A 20,604-nucleotide genomic window follows, 5' to 3' on the forward strand; every position below is an offset into this window, starting at 1 on the left:
GCCACTGGTATCCACAATCTTGTCCTTTCGGTCATTACCCAGAGCTCATGACCTCCAGCCCCTGGCTGCGCCTAGAAATTCTGTCCATAAATATAATGAACAGAACCGGTGACAAAGGGCAGCCCTGGCGGAGTCCAACATGCACCGGGAACAGGTCTGACTTACTGCCAGCAATGAACACGGCTCCTGCTCCGGTCATACAGGGACTGGACAGCCCTTAGCAAAGGGCCCCGGACCCCATACTCCCGGAGCACCCCCCAAAGGATACCACGAGGGACACAGTCGAATGCCTTCTCCAGATCCACAAAACACATGTGGACTGGTTAGGAAAACTTCTATGAACCGTTGAGGACCCGATGGAGAGTATAGTAGTATTATTATACTATATTATTATTACTTCATGCCAACTAACTCGTTCCTGAGAGAGAAAAAAAAAACATACTCGTGAAAATTAGCAAAAAATTAGAGATCAACTCAAATTTAAGTTACATAGTGTCGCCAAGAAACTATGTTGCAGGAAGGCTCCAACACCCCCAACAAAGTTAAAATGGAGCTGAAAAATTTAGTATGTCAAACGAATGAAATTTGGTACAGACAGCCTTCATGAGATTCTGAACAAAAAAGCCAATGAAGACCATGCGTTATCTACATCCACATTTGCATGGCCACACCTCAAACAAGTCAAAGGAAAGTACAGTTTTAGCACAGTTTTAGTGGGGTAGAAAATTTTTGTTTGTCATTGACTAATTAAATTTGGTGCGCACACCCTTCATATGACCCCCAAAAAAGGCTATGGGGACCACACTCAATCTAATCATACAAACATCCAAAATCTAGCACTCACTCTTTACCAAACTTGTCCTAGGGTTTTTAATCCAATAAACTCCAAACTAAGGCAGCATCATCAGGACATATCTGGGATCAAAAGTTGTCATAATTTACGTAAGTCACAGGGTGTGGTCATAATGAGCTCTTAACCAAACAGCCATTTTGAAAGCATAAAAATTCCTGTAACTTTTGCAAACATCGTCCAATTCAGATATATCCAATGTATTGTCTGTGTTTTGATGAGCTGGATAAAATGTGGATTAAAATTCTATCTTTAAAATTGGCTTTCCAGAGCCCCTGCAAAGTTACAATGGGCTGTAAAAAATTTTCTCCAACATGACACAGGAAATATTGAATCACATGTTAAGCTGAGATTGATATGTAGTGCTCCCACAGTGGTGTGCCCTTCCACAAGTCACAAAGGTTGCGAGAGCCTTTTATCACTACTTGCAGTTATAATTTAAAATTACATTTGAAGGAGGTGCTATAAAGCCATCTAAAAAGATAGAACTCTAATTTGCATGTCATTATGTCCAGTGCCTTTTATTGGGTCCATTCCATGTTCATGAAAAATAGATTTTTTTTTTTTTCCCCAAAAATGTACATTTTCTTGAAAAATCTCCATGACAACAGCCCAAAATTTTTTTTAAACGTAATTAATAACCTTTTACTGCACATGGGTTTTGTTTCTTTTGGCCAAATTTTAAGTGTTTTTGATGAAAATTGTTGGAGGAGATGTCAAAAGATTAAGATGAGTGTGTCAGAGAGGCATGTATCTCTGCTCCTGGGTTGCCTCCCTGTGTGCTCTTCCCCCTCCCTCATCTGCCTGAACCTGGAGCTGGGCGGAGCTCCCGGCTCCTCCCGCGCACCTGCTTCCCATCAGGGCAATCATCACCACCTGCTGTGGATAAGAGGAGCTGGGAGAAGACACTCGGTGCCAGATTGTCTGCATGTCAAACGTGACTATTCCAGCTCTGTTTTTGTACTCTTTGTTACCTGCCTTCTTGATGCTCACTGGATTTTTGCTGTCCCTCAGATTCCGGCTCTCTCGACCGTCCCAGCTCCTGGCCTCTGGTTCCGCTTCTGACCCTGCGCTCCCGCTCTGTTACAGTTTACTCCTTGTCTCATCCTGGGCTCCGGCTTGCTCCACGTCTCCCCTTCTGGCTCCCGTTCTGCGGACCGCCCCTGCTCGGCTTCCTCTGGCTCTGTTCCCGGTCCTGTCCTCGCTCCGGTCCTGGCTGTTCCCTGTTCCTGTCTCCTCTCTCTGCGACGCATCCCTGGGCTCTGGCTCATGCCCTGCTCCGCGCTCCTTGTCGGATTAATGAACTCTTGTTTGATATTGCACAAACTGTAAATAAACACTGTAAATCTGCCCCGAGTTCTGCACCTCTTTGGTCCATCCTAAACCAGTGTTACGACAGAACAATCTGGCCAAAATGGACCAAGCAGACTCAGGACCGGATCAGACGCTGCACCAAGCCTTTTCCCACCATGGAGTGATTATTGGGCAGCACGGTCAATCCATCTGGATGCTTTTAGATTGTAACCAGACTCTGACTCAACAAGTGCCCCAGCTTACAAGTCAAGTCGCTGCTCTGCTCGCTGCCTCGCCCCCGGCTCCACTCACCACTGCCTCCACCATCGGGGCCGCGGCGCCACCGCGCCCTCCGGAGTCGAGGGGCACGGATCCCGACCCCTGCTCAGGTCAACCCGGCTTATGTCGGGGCTTTTTTTTTCAGTGCATGTTCTTGTTCCAGCAGTGCCCTGCCCGTTTCGATTCAGATGCCACTAAGACACGGTACATCTGTGGACTACTTCGGGGAAGGGCTCTCCAGTGGACAATTTGAACTTTGAAAGCTTTGTGTCTGCTTTTAAACTGGTCTTTGGTCATCCGCACTACCAGGTGGATGCAGCCTCCCGCCTGTTAAATCTCGCCCAAGGGCTTAGGTCCGTAGCAGACTACACTATTGAATTCTGGACGTATGCTGAGGATGTAGACTGGACTGACAGTGCGCTACGAGCCACCTTTTTAAGAGGATTAAACGAACATTTGAAGGACGAGTTGGTTTCCCGGGAGGAGCCCCCTGATTTGAGGTCTCTTATTACCTTGGCTAACCGGATTGATAACCGGCTACAGGCGCGCTGTCCGGCACGAGACACGTGCCTCTCCCCTGCCCCGGAGGAGCCGATGCAGCTTGACCATACCCGCTTACCCGCCGAGGAGCGTCGACAGCATTGCTGCCTGGCGGGGGAGTGTCTCTACTGCGGCGAACGGGGACAATTTATCGCCGTCTGGGGGCGCCCACCAGTAGCACTAGGAGTACTGGTGGGTCAGTCTCATATCCCGGAGAAGAATAATAGACTTCAGCTGAACGCTACTCAGATACTTTACCCGTTTTACCCCTTGTCGATTCTGGGGCTGAAGAGGATTTTATCGATGCACAATTAGCGGAACAGCTTGGAATTACGCTGGAGGCCCTGGAACACCCCCTCAATGCCCAGACTCTTAATGGACGATTTCTTGCCCGTGTGACACACGTCACGGAACCTATCACGCTTGTTTTATCGGGTAACCATCGTGAGACTCAACGCTTCCATGTCCTCTCGACCCCCTCGTCTCCACTGGTTCTGGGTTACCCATGGTTACAGTCGCATAATCCTGTTTTTGATTGGACCCGGGGAAAGGTGTCGGGCTGGTGGCCCATTGTCTGTCAGCCCCGTCCCCCTCTCATCTGTTCCGGCGGAGTACCATGACCTCCAGGAGGTATTCAGCAAGAGTCGGGCTCTTTCATTGCCACCTCACCGCTCGTACGGCTGCGCTATAGATCTCCTGCCTGGTGCTTCTTTACCTTCTAGCCGGTTATATAACCTGTCCAAGCCCGAACGTGAGACTATGGAGGAGTATATAAGAGATTCCCTGGCCGCCGGTATTATTCGACCGTCTTCCTCTCCGGTGGGCGCTGGCTTCTTCTTTGTAGCCAAGAAGGACAAGTCGTTGCATCCCTGCATTGATTACAGGGGTCTAAACAACATTACAAATATCCTCTTCCGCTCCTTGACTCCGCCTTCACTCCCCTCCATGGAGCCACTATATTTTCCAAGCTTGTCCTACGGAATGCTTATCACCTTGTACGCATAAGAGAGGGGGATGAGTGGAAGACTGCTTTTAAGACCCCCCTCGGCCACTTCGAATACCTGGTCATGCCCTTTGGCCTTACTAATGCCCCTGCAGTTTTCCAGGCTCTAATTAATGACATGCTTCGTGATTTCTTGAATCGTTTTGTATTTGTTTACCTTGACGATATCTTGATCTTCTCTAAGTCTCCGCAGGAACATCAGCACCACGTTTGTCAGGTTCTTCAACACCTTCTGGAGAACAAACTGTACATTAAGGCAGAGAAATGTGAATTCCACGCTGAGGTTTCATTGTGGGGCGGGGCCAGGTGAAGGCGGACCCGGAAAAGATCTAGGCCGTTACTGGTTGGCCGGTTCCCGCCAACCGCAAGCAACTCCAGTGATTCATTGGTTTCGCTAACTTCTATAGACAGTTCATCCAAGATTTCAGTCGAGTCATCTCCCCCTCACTAAATTTACTTCTCCCTCATTACCATTCTCCTGGTCCCCTGAAGCATTTAATTGACAAATTAAAAACCCTGTTCACCTCCACCCCCATCCTTCACCAGCCTGACCCCTCACACCAATTTATTGTAGAAGTGGATGCTTCAGACACGGGGGTGGGAGCTGTCCTATCCCAGAGGTTTGACCCCCACAATCGCCTTTTTCCCTGTGCCTTTTTCTCCCGCCGTCAGTCTCCAGCAGAGGTTAACTATGATGTGGGGGATCGTGAGCTCCTAGTGGTCAAACTTGCTTTAGAGGAGTGGCGCCACTGGCTTGAGGGGGCAGAGCTACCGTTTTTGGTCTGGACAGATCACAAGAATCTTGCGTACATCCAATCCGCTAAATGCCTTAATTCCAAGCCCGCTGGTCCCTGTTCTTTAGTCGTTTTAATTTCACCCTTACTTACCGTCCCGGATCCTGAAATGTCAAACCTGATGCTCTGTCTCGACAGTTTAACCAAGAAGAAAACTCTGTCTCCCCTGAAACCATCATCCCCTCCTCCTGTGTCGTGGCTGCTGTGCATTGGGAGGTTGAAAACCTGGTCTGGGAGGCCCAAACCCACGAACCTGATCCAGGTAATGGTCCACCTGGCAAACTGTTCGTCCCTAACTCTGTCCGTTCTCAGGTTCTCGAGTGGGTCCACTGTTCCAAATTCGCCTGCCATCCCGGGGCCAATGAGTCTCTCTCCCTTCTGAAGCGGCACTTCTGGTGGCCCACTATGGACAGGGATACTCGAGCTTACACCTCTGCTTGCCAGGTATGTACCCGGGCTAAGGCCTCCCATTCACCACCCTCTGGACTTCTTCTCCCTCTTCCAGTTCCGAGGCAGCCTTGGTCTCATGTGGCGGTGGACTTTGTCACTGGCCTCCCTTCGTCCCAGGGTAACACGGTAATCCTCACAGTGGTTGACCGCTTCTCCAAAGCCGCCCATTTCATCACTCTTCCCAAGCTCCTGACAGCCAAAGAAACCACTGACCAACTCACCCCTCAGGTTTTCCATCTCCATGGAGTCCCCGTCGACATTGTTTCCGACCAAGGCACCCAATTCACATCCCAGGAGTGACGCGCCTTCTGTGAGGGTCTTGGGGCCACGGTCAGTCTCATTTCCGGTTTCCATCCTCAGTCCAATGGGCAGACCAAACAGGCGAACCAGGACCTTGAGTCAGCTCTTCGGTGCGTGGTCTCCTCCAACCCCGCGGCCTGGAGCTCCTTCCTACCCTGGATCAAGTATGCTCACAATTCTCTGGTGAGCTCGTCCACAGGCATGTCACCGTTCCAGGCCTCCCTCGGATATCAGCCCCCACTTTTCCCGACAGAGGAGAGGGATCTGGCAGTTCCCTCTGTCCAGCATCACCTTCAGCGCTGCCGCAGAGTATGGAAGAAGACCAGGACCGCACTTCTACGAGCAGGGGCACGTACCAAGGCGGCGGCAACTCGGCACCGCATTCCAGCCCCCGAAAACCAGCCCGTTCAAATGGTGTGGCTATCTTCCAGGACCATACCACTCAAGACAGACTCCTGTAAACTGTCCCCCCGTTTTCTTGGGCCATTCAAAGTCACGAAGATCCCACCATACAGCTGCAACTACCCCCGTCTCCATCCTACCTTTCATGTGTCCCAGGTTAAGCCCGTCCACACCTCTCTGGCTCCGTTCCCAGTCCTGTCCTCACTCCAGTCCTGGCTGTTCCCTGTTCCTGTCTCTGCTCTCCGTGACGCATCCCTGGGCTCTGGCTCGCGCCCTGCTCCGCGCTCCTTGTCGGATTAATAAACTCTTGTTTGATATTGCACAAACTGTAAATAAACACTGTAAATCTGCCCGTCTGCACCTCTTTGGTCCACCCTACACCAGTGTTACAACAGAGTGATTTCCATGAAGGGTTTAGAGTGGGTCCATATCATTTTTTACATGTTCTGAGTTGACCTATTTTTGATGCTAAGTTTCATTTGTCTATGATTACATTTTTCTAAGTTCCCATTGGTGCAATGTAAACTGATTTTTGACGTGGCACTACTGAGCTGTCTTTCAATATTTTTTCTCAGGGTCTTCACTCAAAATTAGAGCTCACTGAACTCTAATTTTCAATATCAGACATTAGTTATTGCAATTTTCCTCAAAATGTAACAATTTCAATAGGACAAGTCACTGACTCGCCGTCCTCACACATTCGTGCTCGGGCCGTGATGATAATAATTTTTTTTTTTTTTCATTGTTTACACCTAAATGATAAAAGTTAGAATGATGGGACTTTGTAACATTGTTCCACATTATGAAGAGCCTCTCTGTAAATTCTTTCACAAGTCCACACAAATAGATTAGCTTTTATGAATTTTTAAAAATAGAATTTGAAGGGGGCACTATAGAGCTATCTTAATAGATAGAGCCTTGATTTGCATGTCATTACATTTATCACAGAAATGTAGATTTTCGCCATTTTCCTTCAAATTGTACAATTACAATAGCACTTGTGTGACGCAGATGAGTCGCTGACTCGCCCTCTTTGCACATTTGTACTCGTGCCCTGATAAGTGCTTTAAAGGATTATGTTATTCATCCACTTTAGTCTGTCAGTCGCTGGTGTTGGGTGTCACAGATGCCCTCGCCAACAGAGATATGGCTGTACAAACTCTTTCTGACCATTAACAGTTATACTTTCACACATTGAATGAGGAGCACAAGGACACAACAGTAGCATACAAAGCTAGGGCTGGACGACAAACCTTCAGGTTACCGGGAAAACATTTCACCTGAGCTATTACAATACAGAAACACATTCCCACACAGACAGTTCCTGTTGAGGTTCTCCTGATAAAGATCCAGGCTTAAATCTGCACACAGGTCCTCTGGCACTGTACTGTGGTTTCCTCAATACTCCTGACACTTTTAACCTGCTGGAGGATGAGTCAAACACAGATCCACCTGATTTTATATTCAATGCCATCATCTGACCTGAAAGGTCCACAGTCAAAGGAGGGGGGCATGGTCATAATGGTGTAGACCACAGGCAGCAGGCTAAGGAACAGGATGAGCAGCAGCAGACCCATGTAGAAGTTGTTGGACTTGGATGCCTTGAAGACTCTCTCGTGGGGGACGTTGGTGGCCATGACAGCCCAGCACTGGTAGTACATGGAGGTGAGCAGGCGCAGAACGTTGATGCCCACAAGACCAGGGGCAAAGAAGGCTCCCATCCTGCAGTGCGCGCACACGTGCCCAGACACATGCACATAGAGACAAGCACAGACACACAAAGTTACTGTAGGTTTAATTTTATGGGGTATGAAGTGGAGACCAGGGGTGAAGAAGGCTCCCATCCTGCAGCACATGCATACACATACAAACACACAGACAGTTGTGTTTACATGTACCATGGAGTATGGAGAACTGGTGGCCCTCAGGAACAGTCTGCACTGGAAAGTGACTGACTGATCTTTAAAATGTTTTTTTTTTTTTGTTTTTTTTTTACAAAACGTAGCGCTTAAAACAATGTGTGTTGAATCCTCCTAATCCATACAAAGTAAGCTTTATTTTTACTAGCCCCTGTGCAGGGCTGTCTCATCTCTGATTCTGTTCCTGTCTTTCTACAAACTCACATAACAGCTCTGCATAGCTTGCTCTGATTGGCCAGAGCTCAGAGAATATGTAGATTGTTGTTTGTTGTTGTTTGCCTTGCCTACACAATTAAATTAATCAAGTTGTAATCGGTATAAAAGAAAAGCAGTGGTTCAAAATGTTACAAGAAATGTACTACTACAGAAAAAATTTCAAAATACTGTTGTCATAAAAGTTCAGCAGATGCTGTAGACAAGTTATGAGGGAGAAGGTTCATGTTTCCTTCCCCTTCTTCTGAACAAGCTCTAGCCCTGTGTGAGACCAGTGTGTAATGGGCCAGTTAGTGGTCACACTCAAATGGGCTCTATAATGTGATAAGCTTTCACACAGGCAGATCAGGTGACAGGAAGACAGACATTGTCAGGTAACGGCAGATGAACACAGAATACCACAGCCACAGCTGAGCAACCCGACATGGACACATGAGCCAGGGGACGAAAGGCAAACAGAGGAGGGAGAGGACAGACAGGTGAGGACAGGGAGACACAGGAGGAGAGGGAAACAGAAGAGGAGAGGGGCAAACAGGTAAGGGAGGGGGCATGTGAGGAGATGAAAATAGAGGGGGAAGACAGGTGAGGAGAGGGAAACAGTTGAGGGAGGGGACAGACTTGTGAGGAAGGTGGGACAAATGGATGAGAGAGGGACAGGTGAAGAGGAAGCAACAAAGAGGTGAGGAAGGTAAGAGGTCAGAAGGGAGGGTGGGAGAGGACAGACAAGCAAGAAAAGGGTTAGTGAGGGGTCAGACTGCATATGGTGTAGCTCTGGTCCAGAAAAATTCTAAGTACAGTGGGGCTGTACCCACTTAAAAAGATGAGAGAGGTTTGTAATTTTCATCATAGGTACAGTTCCATTGTGAGAGACAGAATGGAGGGAAGAATCCAGGAAATCATATTGTAGGATTTTTAATGAATTCATTGGTAAATTCCTTAGTAAAATAATGTCACAATCCCTAGCTGTCCTGCCCCTTTTTTGTTCTTTTTCCCCTTCCTTCTGTGGCTGAGCCTGGAACTGGGGTGGAGATCTTGGCTCCTCCCATGCACACCTGGAGCTAATCTGCACCTGGGAAGGATAAGAGGAGCCAGGACCTTACACTCAGAGCCAGATCGTCCGCGTATCTCTGTGGTTCTCCCTGCTTGGCTCAGTTCATGTTTTTTCTCTTTTTGACTTTGCTAAACTGGATACTTTTGCTCCTGACCAGATCCCATTCCCTGGACCCGCTCAGCTCTGCCGCCTCCAACCCTGCTCTTCTCTACCAGTACTGTTCGTGCCATCTCAGTCTCTGCTACTCACACTCTGCTCTTGGACCACAGCAAACACCCCGCTCCCGACTCACGATTGATCTACTGTCATTTTTGCACTTGCACTCCTGTAAATAAACACTGTTAAACCTTTCCCTGAGTTCTGTCTTTTTGGTCCCTCCTGTCAGATGTTATGACAAATAAGAATTTGGACACCTACAAACAAGCAAGATTTCTGCCTCTCACAGACCTGTAATGTCTTCTTTAAGAGGCTCCTCTGTCCTCCACTTTTTACCTGTATTAATGGCACCTGTTTGAACTCATTATCAGTATAAAAGACACCTGTCCACAATCTCAAACAGTCAGACTCCAAACTCCACTATGGCCAAGACCAAAGAGGTGTCAAAGGACACAAGGTTGGCAGGACTGAACCTTCAATAGGTAAGCATGGATGATCCAGAAGAGGATTGGGAGAATGTCATATGGTCAGATGAAACCGAAAATAGAACTTTTTAGTAAAAACTCAACTTGTGTTTGGAGGAGAAAGAATGCTAAGTTGTATCCAAAGAACATCATACCTAATGGGAAGCATGGAGGGGGAAACATCATGCTTTGGGGCTGTTTTCTGCAAAAAGACCAAGATGACTGATCCGTGTAAAGGAAAGAATGAATGCGGCCATGAATCGTGAGATTTTTAATGAAAACCTCCTTCTATCAGCAAGGGCACTGAAGATGAAATGTGGCTGGGTCTTTCAGCATGACAATGATCCCAAACACACCACCTGGGCAACGAAGGAGTGGCTTCGTAAGAAGCATTTCAAGGTCCTGGAGTGGCCAGTCTCCAGATCTTAGCCCCATAGAAAATCTTTGGAGGGAGTTGAAATTCCTTGTTGCCCAGCGACAGCCCCAAAACATCACTGCTCTAGAGGAGATCTGCATGGAGAAACTCGAGAGCGCCAGCGGGGTTTCTGCAGCAGAGCTGGCAGCAGCTTTTTCCCTAAATAAATGAATAGTTATGGCATTAACAGATGGTTTCATCACATGCAGCTTGAAAGGTGGAGACTGCAACAGCACAGCGGTGCAAATGGAGTGTGTTTCACACCATAACAAAGCTGGACTGACACTGGAGTCACAGTTGGACCAGGTGCAGTCTGAGCAAGGCACTAGACAGGTAAGATGGGGAGGGCAGACAGGTTAAGATAGACAATCAATTGAACATGGAGGAGGTGGGGCTCACCAGATCATTCCCTGGTTGAAGACGAGACCCAGCACATTCCCACTAATGTCAAACTCTCCATACGAGGGCTGAAAAAGAATACAACATTGCAGTCTCTCCTCCTCACTACTACTCAAGCAGCCAATCATAACCTGCTGACTGACTAATGCAGTATACAGGGCCTTTACTTGTCAATATGCAGAGGGTACAGAAAGTACTCAGACCCCCTTAAATTTTTCACTCTTTTTTATATTCCAGCCATTTGCTAAAATCATTCAAGTTCATTTTTTGCCTCATTAATGTACAGCACCCCATACTGACAGAGAAACACAAAATTGTTAACATTTTTGCAGATTTATAAAAAAATAAAAATAAAATAAAATAAAAATGAAATATCACACAGCCATAAGTTTTCAGACCCTTTGCTGTGTCCCTCATATATTTAACTCGGGTGCTGTCCATTTCTTTTGATCATCCTTGAGATGGTTCTACACCTTCACTGGAGTTCAACTGTGTTTGATTATACTGATTGGACTTGATTAGGAAGGCCGCAGTGCAGGTCAGAGCAAATGACAATCATGAGGTCAAAGGAACTGTCTGAAGAGCTCAAAGACAGAATTGTGGCAAGGCACAGATCTGGCCAAGGTTACAAAAAAGGTCTGCTGCAGTTAACATTCCTAAGAGCACAGTGGCCTCCACAATCCATAAATGGAGGACGGAGGACAACCAGAACCTTTCCTAGAGCTGGCTGTCCGATCAAACTGGCCAATTGTGGGAGAAGAGCCTTGGTGAGAGAGGTAAAGATGAAGGCAAGTTTATTTGTATAGCACAATTCCTACGCAAAGTAATTCAAAGTGCTTTACAGAATAATAAGGACATTAAAAACACAAATCAAAACATAAATAATCACAAATAATCATCATAAAATTTACATTAAAACAGAAGAGTGCAGAATAAAAACCTTTCAGTCGTTTGCACAGCTAAACAGAACTGTTTTGAGCCTGGATTTAAACATTGTCAAAGTAGAGGCCTGTCTCACATCATCGGGAAGACTGTTCCAGGTTTTAGCTGCATAAAACTGAAACGTTGATTCCCCATGTTTAGTCCTGACTAACCAACAAGAGGCCTGTCCCTGAAGTCCTCAGAGTGTGAGATGGTTCATGTGGCACTAACATGTCCGAGATGTACTTTGGTGCTAGGCCATGGAGAGACTTGTACACAAGCAGAGCTGCTTTAAAGTCTATTCTCTGAGCTACAGGAAGCCAGTGCAGAGACCTGAGCACAGGACACATGTGTGAAGTACTTCCTGGTTTCTAGTCAGAACTCAAGCAGCACCTACTGGAGACAAATACATGGATAAGTCTCTCCAAGTCTGGTTTTGACAGTTTACCTTTGAATTTTGCAATTTTTTTAGGTGCAGATGTTATTGATTTGATGTGGCTGTTAAAGTTCAAGTCTGAGTCCATTATTACCCCTAGATTTCTAGCCTGATTTGAAGGTTTTAGAGAGAGAGACTGGAGGTGACTGCTAACAATTTGTCTATCTTTCCGTGGGCCAAAGATGATGACTTGTGTGTAGGCAGCATGGTGGTGTGTGTAGGCAGCACGGTGGCTGAGTGGCAACACTCATGCCTCACAGCAAGAAGGTTTGGTTCGATCCCCGGGTCGCCCAGGCCTTTCTGTGTGGAGTTTTGCATGCTTCTCCCCGTGTCTGGATGGGTTTCCTCCGGGTACTCCGGTTTCTCCCATCAACCAAAACATGAACGCCCTTCGAGACAACTGTTGTTGTAATTTTGGGCGTTACAAAAATAAAATGAATTGAATTGAACTTCAGTGTTGTCTGAGTTTAGCTGGAGAAAACTGTTCTGCATCTACTGTTGGATGCGGTGGCAGAGTGAATCCACTGGTCCATATTCACCTGCTGCAGTGAGATATAGATCTGAGTGTCATCTGCAGAGTTGTGGTAAGACACATTATTGCTACGTATTAACTGGCCTAACGGCAGCATGTAGAGATTGAACAACAGGGGTCCCAGGCTGAACCCTGGGGTACCCCACAGGTCAGGGACATTTTATCTGATATACATTTTCCAATTTCAACAAAGTACTCCCTGTTTTCTAAAAAGGACTTGAACCAGTTTAGTGCCGTACCAGAGATGCTCACCCAGTCCTCTAGTCTCTGTAAGAGGATCCCATGATCCACAGTGTCAAAGGCAGCACTCAGATCTAACAGGATCAACACTGAGACTTTGCCTGCATCAGTGTTCAGGTGGATGTCATTTGTCATCTTGATAAGAGCAGTCTCAGTGCTGTGGCGGGGTCTAAAACCTGACTGGAAATGGTAGATTAGACATTAGTCGATAATTGTTCAATATTGTGGCATCAAGACTGCTCTTCTTTAGGAGAGGCTTAATAACCACGGTTTTCAAAGGTTTTTCGAATGTTCCAGATTGAGGTGACATGTTAACTATGCAAGTGAGTGGTGACAGCAAACTGTTGTGCACAGTTTGCTGTCACCACTCCTTGTGACAGCAACCTTATCATTAAAGAATACTGCAAACTCATTGTAATTAAATGTGGAAATTAGTTCTAACAGCAGCGGAGTTAGGAGGTTTGTTAATCTGTTTACTGTTGCAAACAGGACATGAGAGTTGTTACTACAACTTCCGATAATGTCAGAAAAATACCTTTGCCTTTTTCTACATAAACTGTGGTTGTGCATATACATATTTTCTCTGTAAATCTCATAATGAACCTGGAGCTTTGACCCGTCCATTCCCGCTCGGCCCTCCGACACACTTTTTCTGTGCCCAGACCAAGTCATCATTCCTCCATGGCGCTTTCTGCTTATCTTTAACCATTTTAATCTTCATCAGGACAATGGTGAACATTCAAAACACTCAAAGTCACAGAGTTCAACAAATCATCAACATTAGAACATGGGGACTTTCAAAGTGCATCATTTCCATGAACAGTGCACATGTGTTATCATTTATGTGTCTCCTTCGAACAACTGCAGGACCAGCTGCTGGTTTGGGAATAACAGACAGGTCAAAGAAGACACAGAAATGATCAGACAAAGCAACATCCACCACATTGACATTTGAAATATTTACTCCTTTTGTGATGAGCAGGTCCAGAGTGTGTCCTCTGTTGTGGGTGGGCTCGCTGACATGCTGAGTCAGACCAAAGGTTTCAAGGACAAAACTGAGCTCTTTGGCGTTTCTGTCAAACACATTATCCACATGTACATTAAAATCACCTGTAATGACTAAACCATCAAAGTCAGTGCATACGACTGAAAGCATCTAAGTAAAATCACCAATAAAGCTCAGACGGGGCGGGGGGGGGGTTGTATATGACTAAGAAGAGTATGGAGGGGGATTGTTTTAGCTCCATTTTAAATGAAACATACTCAAAAGATGAAAACATCCCAAATGACAACCTGTGAGTAACCAGATTATCGCTAAAAAAATGCATACACACCTACACCCTTTTTGTTTACTTGTGTTTCAGATTCAAATTTGAAGTTGGGTGGAGTTGATTCTACTAGAATTGCATTACCTGTGTTTTTGTTGAGCCTTGTTTCAGTTAAAAACATAAAATCAAGATTAAAAGAAGAAATAAAATCATTAATTAAAAATGACTTGTTACATAAAGATATAACATTGAGCACAGCAAGTTTCAGATTAGTTTCGGTAGGACTGGATGTTATCGTCTTACAGGGAATGTGAACTAAATGTCTCTGATTGGACAGTCTAACTGCCCTTCTGTTAATCAGCCTATGTGGTGTAACTGTAGATATAGCTCCATCACAGGGCCTCAGCATGATATTATTTTTATCATGACTGTATGTCCTGAGACAGCAGAGGCCCTGTGTGTTCTAGCTCTTGGTGATAACAGCTCTGGGGGAGGACAGGGAAGGGCGAGCTGGGGGAAGTTTGGGTAAGGGACCAGGTGAAGGTGGAGGAGGTGGAGCAGGGAGGAGAATGGGTGAGGGACCAGTTGAGGGCCAAGGAGGCGGAGCTGGGGGTAGTTTGGATGAGGGACCAGGTGAGGGCCGAGGAGGTGGAGCAGGGGAGAGTTTGGGTGAGGGGCCAGGTGAGGGGGGATAGGTGGGTACTGGGAAGAGTTCAGCATAGTTGATGCCAGAACTCTTGATCGCACTATATTAGTTGTGAGGGGAGCCATCTTAATTCCTGATCTGATGAGACTTTCTAGATGATTGAGAAGGGCCATAGGTGAAGCTGGGGAGGAGAAAGAGAGTGAGGAGTCACTAGGGGGTAGAGTGGGTAGATGTAGCAAAGGGGACCCAGGGCTGATCTGTGGGCAGGGGAGGTGATGTGGGTGCTGCTGGGACTGAAACCTCTGTTGGGGCTGTCACAGACAGGTTCAAGGCCTGTGACAAGGGCCCTGGGGTAAGTGACGCTGGAGATGCATCCTTCACTTGGGAAGGTGGTGGTGCTGCTGACTTGTTTTCTGCGGGAGGTGGTGATGCTGCAGAATCCCTTGCTGGGAGAAATGGTTGTGTGAACCTAAAGATCACTGTGGCTGAGCTCCAGAGATGCAGTCAGGAGATGGGAGAAAGTTCTAGAAAGTCAAACATCACCGCAGCCCTCCACCAGCCGGGGCTTTATGGCAGAGTAGCCAGATGGAAGCCTCTCCTCAGTGCAAGAAACATGAAAGCCCACGTGGAGTTTGTTAAAAAACACCTGAAGGACTCCAAGATGGTGAGCAATAAGATTCTCTGGTCTGATGAGACAAAGATAGAACTTTTTTGCCTTAATTCTTTGCAGTATGTGTGGAGAAAACCAGGCGCTGCTCATCACCTGTCCAATACAGTCCCAACAGTGAAGCATGGTGGTGGCAACATCATGCTGTGTTTTTTTTTTTTTTTTTTTTTTTTTTTTTTTTTTTGCAGGGACAGGACAACTGGTTGCAATCGAAGGAAAGCTCAGGACCTCAGACTGGGCCGAAGGTTCACCTTCCAACAAGACAAAGACCCTAAGCACACAGCTAAAATAACAAAGGAGTGGCTTCAAGACAACTCTGTGATTGTTCTTGAATGGCCCAGCCAGAGCCCTGACCCAATTGAGCATCTCTGGGAAGACCTGAAAATGGTTGTCTGGATGTGAAAACTTGTTGCATCATTCCCAAAAAGACTCATGGCTGTATTAGCTCAAAAGGTGCTTCTACTAAATACTGAGCAAAGGGTCTGAATACTTATGGCTGTGTGATATTTCAGTTTTTCTTTTTTAATAATTCTGCAAAAATGTCAACAATTTTGTGTTTTTCTGTCAATATGGGGTGTTCTGTGTACATTAATGAGGAAAAAATGAACTTAAATGATTTGACCAAATAGCTGCAATATACCAAAGAATGAAAAATTTAAGGGGGTCTGAATACTTTCCGTACCCACTGTACTAGTTGCTTGTGAGTGTGCACATACAAAGCCAGCTTCCAGGTCCCAGCACCAACAGTAGTTGAGGAAGCGCACAATGACGGCGCGGGCGAAGTCTCCAATCAGGATGGTCAGGTAGGTCACCTGTATGTCTGAAACGGTCAGCTTCACAAATTCCTGAAACAGAAGCACATGGAGCCCTGTGCGAGAGAGGCCAGACCAGGCCCTGGACTTGCAATGTAAAAGGCTCATCCTTATACCAAACTCCCACCCATCACCAGAACATGGAGTCCTGTGTGAGAGTTGACAGGTGCGAGACCAGGGACTCACCAGGACTCACATCTCATAGATGAATCCTTATACCATACTCTCACCAGCCATAATCTAACCATGAAGTGATCCTGGCTGACACAGTGGGTGGATGATCTACATGGCTTTGTACAAAACTAGAATAATCTGATAACTCAATTATTGTATCTGATTTTTAGGGCTGTCGTTAAGTAAAGAAATTCTTGGTCGACTAAAGAGATGTCCTGTTGATCAATTAGTTAACTAAAAAGAGGGTGTGGCAAAAACTATTATGATCTGACCCAAACTGCACTCACAAGGCTCCACCGGCGCAGGAGTTCATGCAAATAAATGTGGTCGACAAAGACTCCATCAACCAATTAATCAACTACAAGCATATAGCACTACTGATTATTGGTCCGTGTTTACATGCACACACAAAAATCCGATCATAAAAAAGACATGGAGATGTCATGGGTCAGTTGATTTGTGGATTTTTTGTCTGTTTGGAAGAAAAAGTACTCTTCATTTATCGTTTTCTTTCATTTTTGTCATTGTCACATTAGTTTGAGGCTTATATAAGTACAAAATGTATTTTCTTTTAAAATTTTGCTGGTGCTGTCTATATTCAGGTGTGTTCAATAATCCAAAATTCACAGTGATTGATGTTTTACTGACTTTTTTAAAAACTGTAAACTTTGGTTTAATAAGTGTCGTGATAATATCATTAATCACAATTATTTTGGTCAAAATAATCCTGAGTCTAAATTTTAATATTATCCCATCCCTAATCGGATGTAACTGTTTACATGAAATCAGATAATGATCATATTTTCAGTGTGTTAGCCATTGACTACATGTGTAATGTTACATGACATAAATGTCTGCTCACAATGCCAACCGCAGTCTCCCAGCAGGGGCCCCTAATAACATCAGCAGGGTCCATGGGAGGGGGCGTGGCCTCAGAGTCATTCATCAGGCGGGAGAAGTTGGCATAGTACTCCTTCATGGCCCAGATGGACTGGTTCTTTATTGACTGCTCCTCCTCCAGCTGAGCAGAGCACAAAGACAAGAGAAATGAGGATCCAAATAGCATAACGGAGATTAAGAAAAAGACAGCAGAAGAGCTCTTCTTAGTTTTCAAAGTTCACACACCTGCAGAGGACTCATTCTGATCATTACAGTGTTTAAACTGCCTTCTTTGAGCAGCTAACCAGCTCAAGCCCAATGTTTCTTTTTGACTACAAATAAAAACTCACATAACTGTACATGTTTAACATTAGAATATGTATCGCATTAAAATTTGCTTTTAAATGACTATATTTCTATATCCCATCAGAACCTGTCATAGGCCCCTGATATACTTGGTGCTGGCCCCGCCATAAACAGTCCTCACTGCAGACTCAGTTGTAGAAGCCTCTGGTCTTGGTCTCTGGAGGGTGCACACAGTACCTTGGTGTTGACCTCATCAAATAGAGCAAACAGGAAGGTGTAGAGGTTTCCCAGGAACAGCGCAAAGATGCGCCCAAGCTGCCACTTGAGGGCGATCCTGGGGTGGTAGTCTTCCAGCTCTGCGATGGTCTCAAACAGAGGAGGGCACACCAGGCCCAGCAGAGACATTATCAGCTCCAACTGAAACAGATAGCAGTAACAATGATGTATCAGACTTGATACCCTCCAAACTCACACAGCAACAATACAGGACTCATATATCAGCAGAGATTTGGGCTCCTCCCATGCATACTTGCAACAAATTGGTAATCAAGCTGCACCTGGGGAGGACAAAGGGAGCCAGGACCTGACACTCAGTGCCGGATTGTCCACATATCCACAGTGGTGCAGCTCTGCTTGGCTCAGTCTCATGTTTGTGCATTTGCTACTCTTTTCTAAGTTGGATGTTTTTGCTCCTCATCAGATCCCGCTCCCTGGGCCCGCTCAGCTCCTCTGTCTCCGACCCTGTCTCCATGACTGGTACGAACCTCACACCATCCAACCCTGCTCACCTCTACTGGTACGGCTTACCTCGTCTCTGACCTCGATGCCCACGATCTAGTCAAGGACTACTGCAAACAACCCCGCTCTCAACTATCTGATCAATCTACCTTCAGTTGCACATTTCAACCTGTAAATAAACCTTGTTAAACTGTTCCCCGAGTTCTGTATCTTTGGCCCCCTGTCAGTCGTTACAACACTATTGCATTTAAACATTATGTAGCTTCATTCTGGGGCCTAACTTTGGAGAGTACTACCCTAAAACTCTGCACCGGATCAAATCAACAACCTCAACATAATCACACATTTACTGTCCAAACTGCACCTCTATAGGAGACAATGAAGAGGGTTTATGGCAGCAGAGGGACACAGTGAGGAGAGGGTTTATGGCAGCAGAGGGACACAGTGAGGAGAGGCTCACAGCAGCAGAGGGACACAGTGAGGAGAGGCTCACAGCAGCAGAGGGACACAGTGAGGAGAGGCTCACAGCAGCAAAGGGTATGAGCAGAGAAGTGACAGCAGCGCTATAGTCAGATATTAGAGTAATCCTGGTCATAACAATGGACACGACTAGACCTACTCCTATTCATTAAACCGTAAAAAAAATTATGAAATTCAGCTTTACCTTTAAGAGAAACATGTCTCTGTACGTTACTCAAACTTTAGCTTAAACAGATGAATGCTGAACGTCAGCTCACACTGTTAGTCTGATAGAAAAGTGATTTTATTGACGATAGTCACATTTGAACATTTCACATGTCTGTTGTCATCAAATAGCCATGTGTTAACAAAGATTTACTGGTGTTCTGCTGCGCATGCCACTCCTCAGTATCATTGTGTAAGGTCCTGTTCTGTCAGGATTCTGCTTCATTTCTGTGTCCAGAGCTGATGTAATTTATTCACACCTACTTTCTACAGGTTACCAATCAAGCTCAAGCTTATGAAAACATAACCAAAGAAAAAAACTAGGACTTGTGAAACAAGATCCAAGCAGAGACACAGAAGTATGTAAGAGCAGCCAATGAAAGTGGAGAACAGGACATGCTGCTCAGATCATAGAAAGACGCGTTCAGAGGGTCAGCTCTGTGCAGAGTACTGGTATTGTTAGCCATGGGACAGAAAGTACTGACCGATCAAATAAGTGGTGTTGATCAAGAGAAGTATTTTTAGAAGTGATGGCACTGAGTACCAGTGCATCCCGGCCCACTTAAAGCACTATTAGAGCATACCTCATTCGTCTCGCACCAGCTGAGGCTGTCCCTGTTTGCAAACTCTTAACCAGGTAGTATTAGAGGCAGTAATAGTTGTAGTATAATGTATTATTAGGGAAAATTAATAGTAGTAGCATACCTCATTCTTCTCATACCAGCTGAGGTCGTCCCTGTTGGCAAACTCTTGTGAGCGTTTGACCACAAAGTAAATGAGGTAGCCACTGCCGCCCAGACTGCAGGTGATCAGGAAGTTAGCCAGCACCCGCAGGAAGCGTCGCAGGTGGATGTTCTCATCCTTCTGGTTCTCCTGCTCATCCACGATGGACTCCTAACGTCACAAAGCTTTGTCAGAGCAGAAATATCCACAGCATCTACAACAGTGCAATCATCAACAGCTGTATAACCATCTACAGTGAAACTATCTACAACAGTGTAAAATTTTGCAGCTGTGTAACCATCTACAACAGTGTAACATCTACAAAATTGTGACCATCTACAGCAATGTAACCATCTACAACAGTGTGACCATATACAGCAGTGTAACCATCTATAACAGTATAACCTTTTACAGTGTAACCATCTACACTGTTACACTGTTGAGTTTCCTCTGTAGGGTGACTGGGCACCCCTTAAAGATAGGGTGAGGAGCTTGATCACACAGGAAGAGTTTAGAGTAGAGCCACTGCTCCTCCAGGTCGAGAGGAGCCAGCTGAGGTGGCTCGGGCATTCAGGATGCCTCTTGGACACCTCCAGGCATGTTCCACCAGAAGGAGGCCCTGGGGAAGACCCAGGGCCCACTGGAGGGACTATGTCTCCCGGCTTGTTTAGAAATGTCTTGGGGTCCCACTGGAGGAGCTGGAGGACGTGTCTTGAGTGAGGGAAGTCTGGCAGTCCCTGCTTAGACTGCTGCCCCCTGCGACTCAGCCCCGGATAAGTGGAAGAAGATGAATGGATATTGGAAATAACTCTGTACGGCCATTGTAAATTTGGAGGGGGTGCTGGAGAACCATTTTTAGAGACAGAATTTTAATCCACACATCATTTTGTCTAGCTCAGCAAAATACACAAACGTTACAGTGGGTTTGTCTGAATCCGACAATGTTTACAAAAGTTACAGGAATTTTTTTATGTTTTCAAAATGGCCATTTTGTTAAGAGCTCATTATGACAACTCTTTGATACTTACGTAAATTATTTTAACAACTTTT

At 45.9% G+C, this 20,604-nt stretch overlaps 1 protein-coding gene across 1 annotated transcript in view; it reads right to left on the reverse strand.

The window, feature by feature from the left end:
* LOC117391365 (transmembrane channel-like protein 2-A) overlaps positions 1-20,604 on the reverse strand; it is a 58,821-nt gene that overhangs the window by 9,339 nt on the left and 28,878 nt on the right. The window contains exons 11-16 of the mRNA XM_033989153.2: positions 19,537-19,725; positions 17,647-17,826; positions 17,087-17,245; positions 15,955-16,083; positions 10,529-10,596; positions 7,394-7,633 (exon numbers count right to left, since the gene is read on the reverse strand). Of these exons, the coding sequence (XP_033845044.1) occupies positions 7,394-7,633; positions 10,529-10,596; positions 15,955-16,083; positions 17,087-17,245; positions 17,647-17,826; positions 19,537-19,725 (965 nt within the window). The remainder of the gene's footprint in view (positions 1-7,393; positions 7,634-10,528; positions 10,597-15,954; positions 16,084-17,086; positions 17,246-17,646; positions 17,827-19,536; positions 19,726-20,604) is intronic.

The sequence above is a fragment of the Periophthalmus magnuspinnatus genome, chromosome 23 (genome assembly GCF_009829125.3).
Source record: "Periophthalmus magnuspinnatus isolate fPerMag1 chromosome 23, fPerMag1.2.pri, whole genome shotgun sequence".
In the NCBI taxonomy this organism is placed as follows: Eukaryota; Metazoa; Chordata; class Actinopteri; order Gobiiformes; family Gobiidae; genus Periophthalmus; species Periophthalmus magnuspinnatus.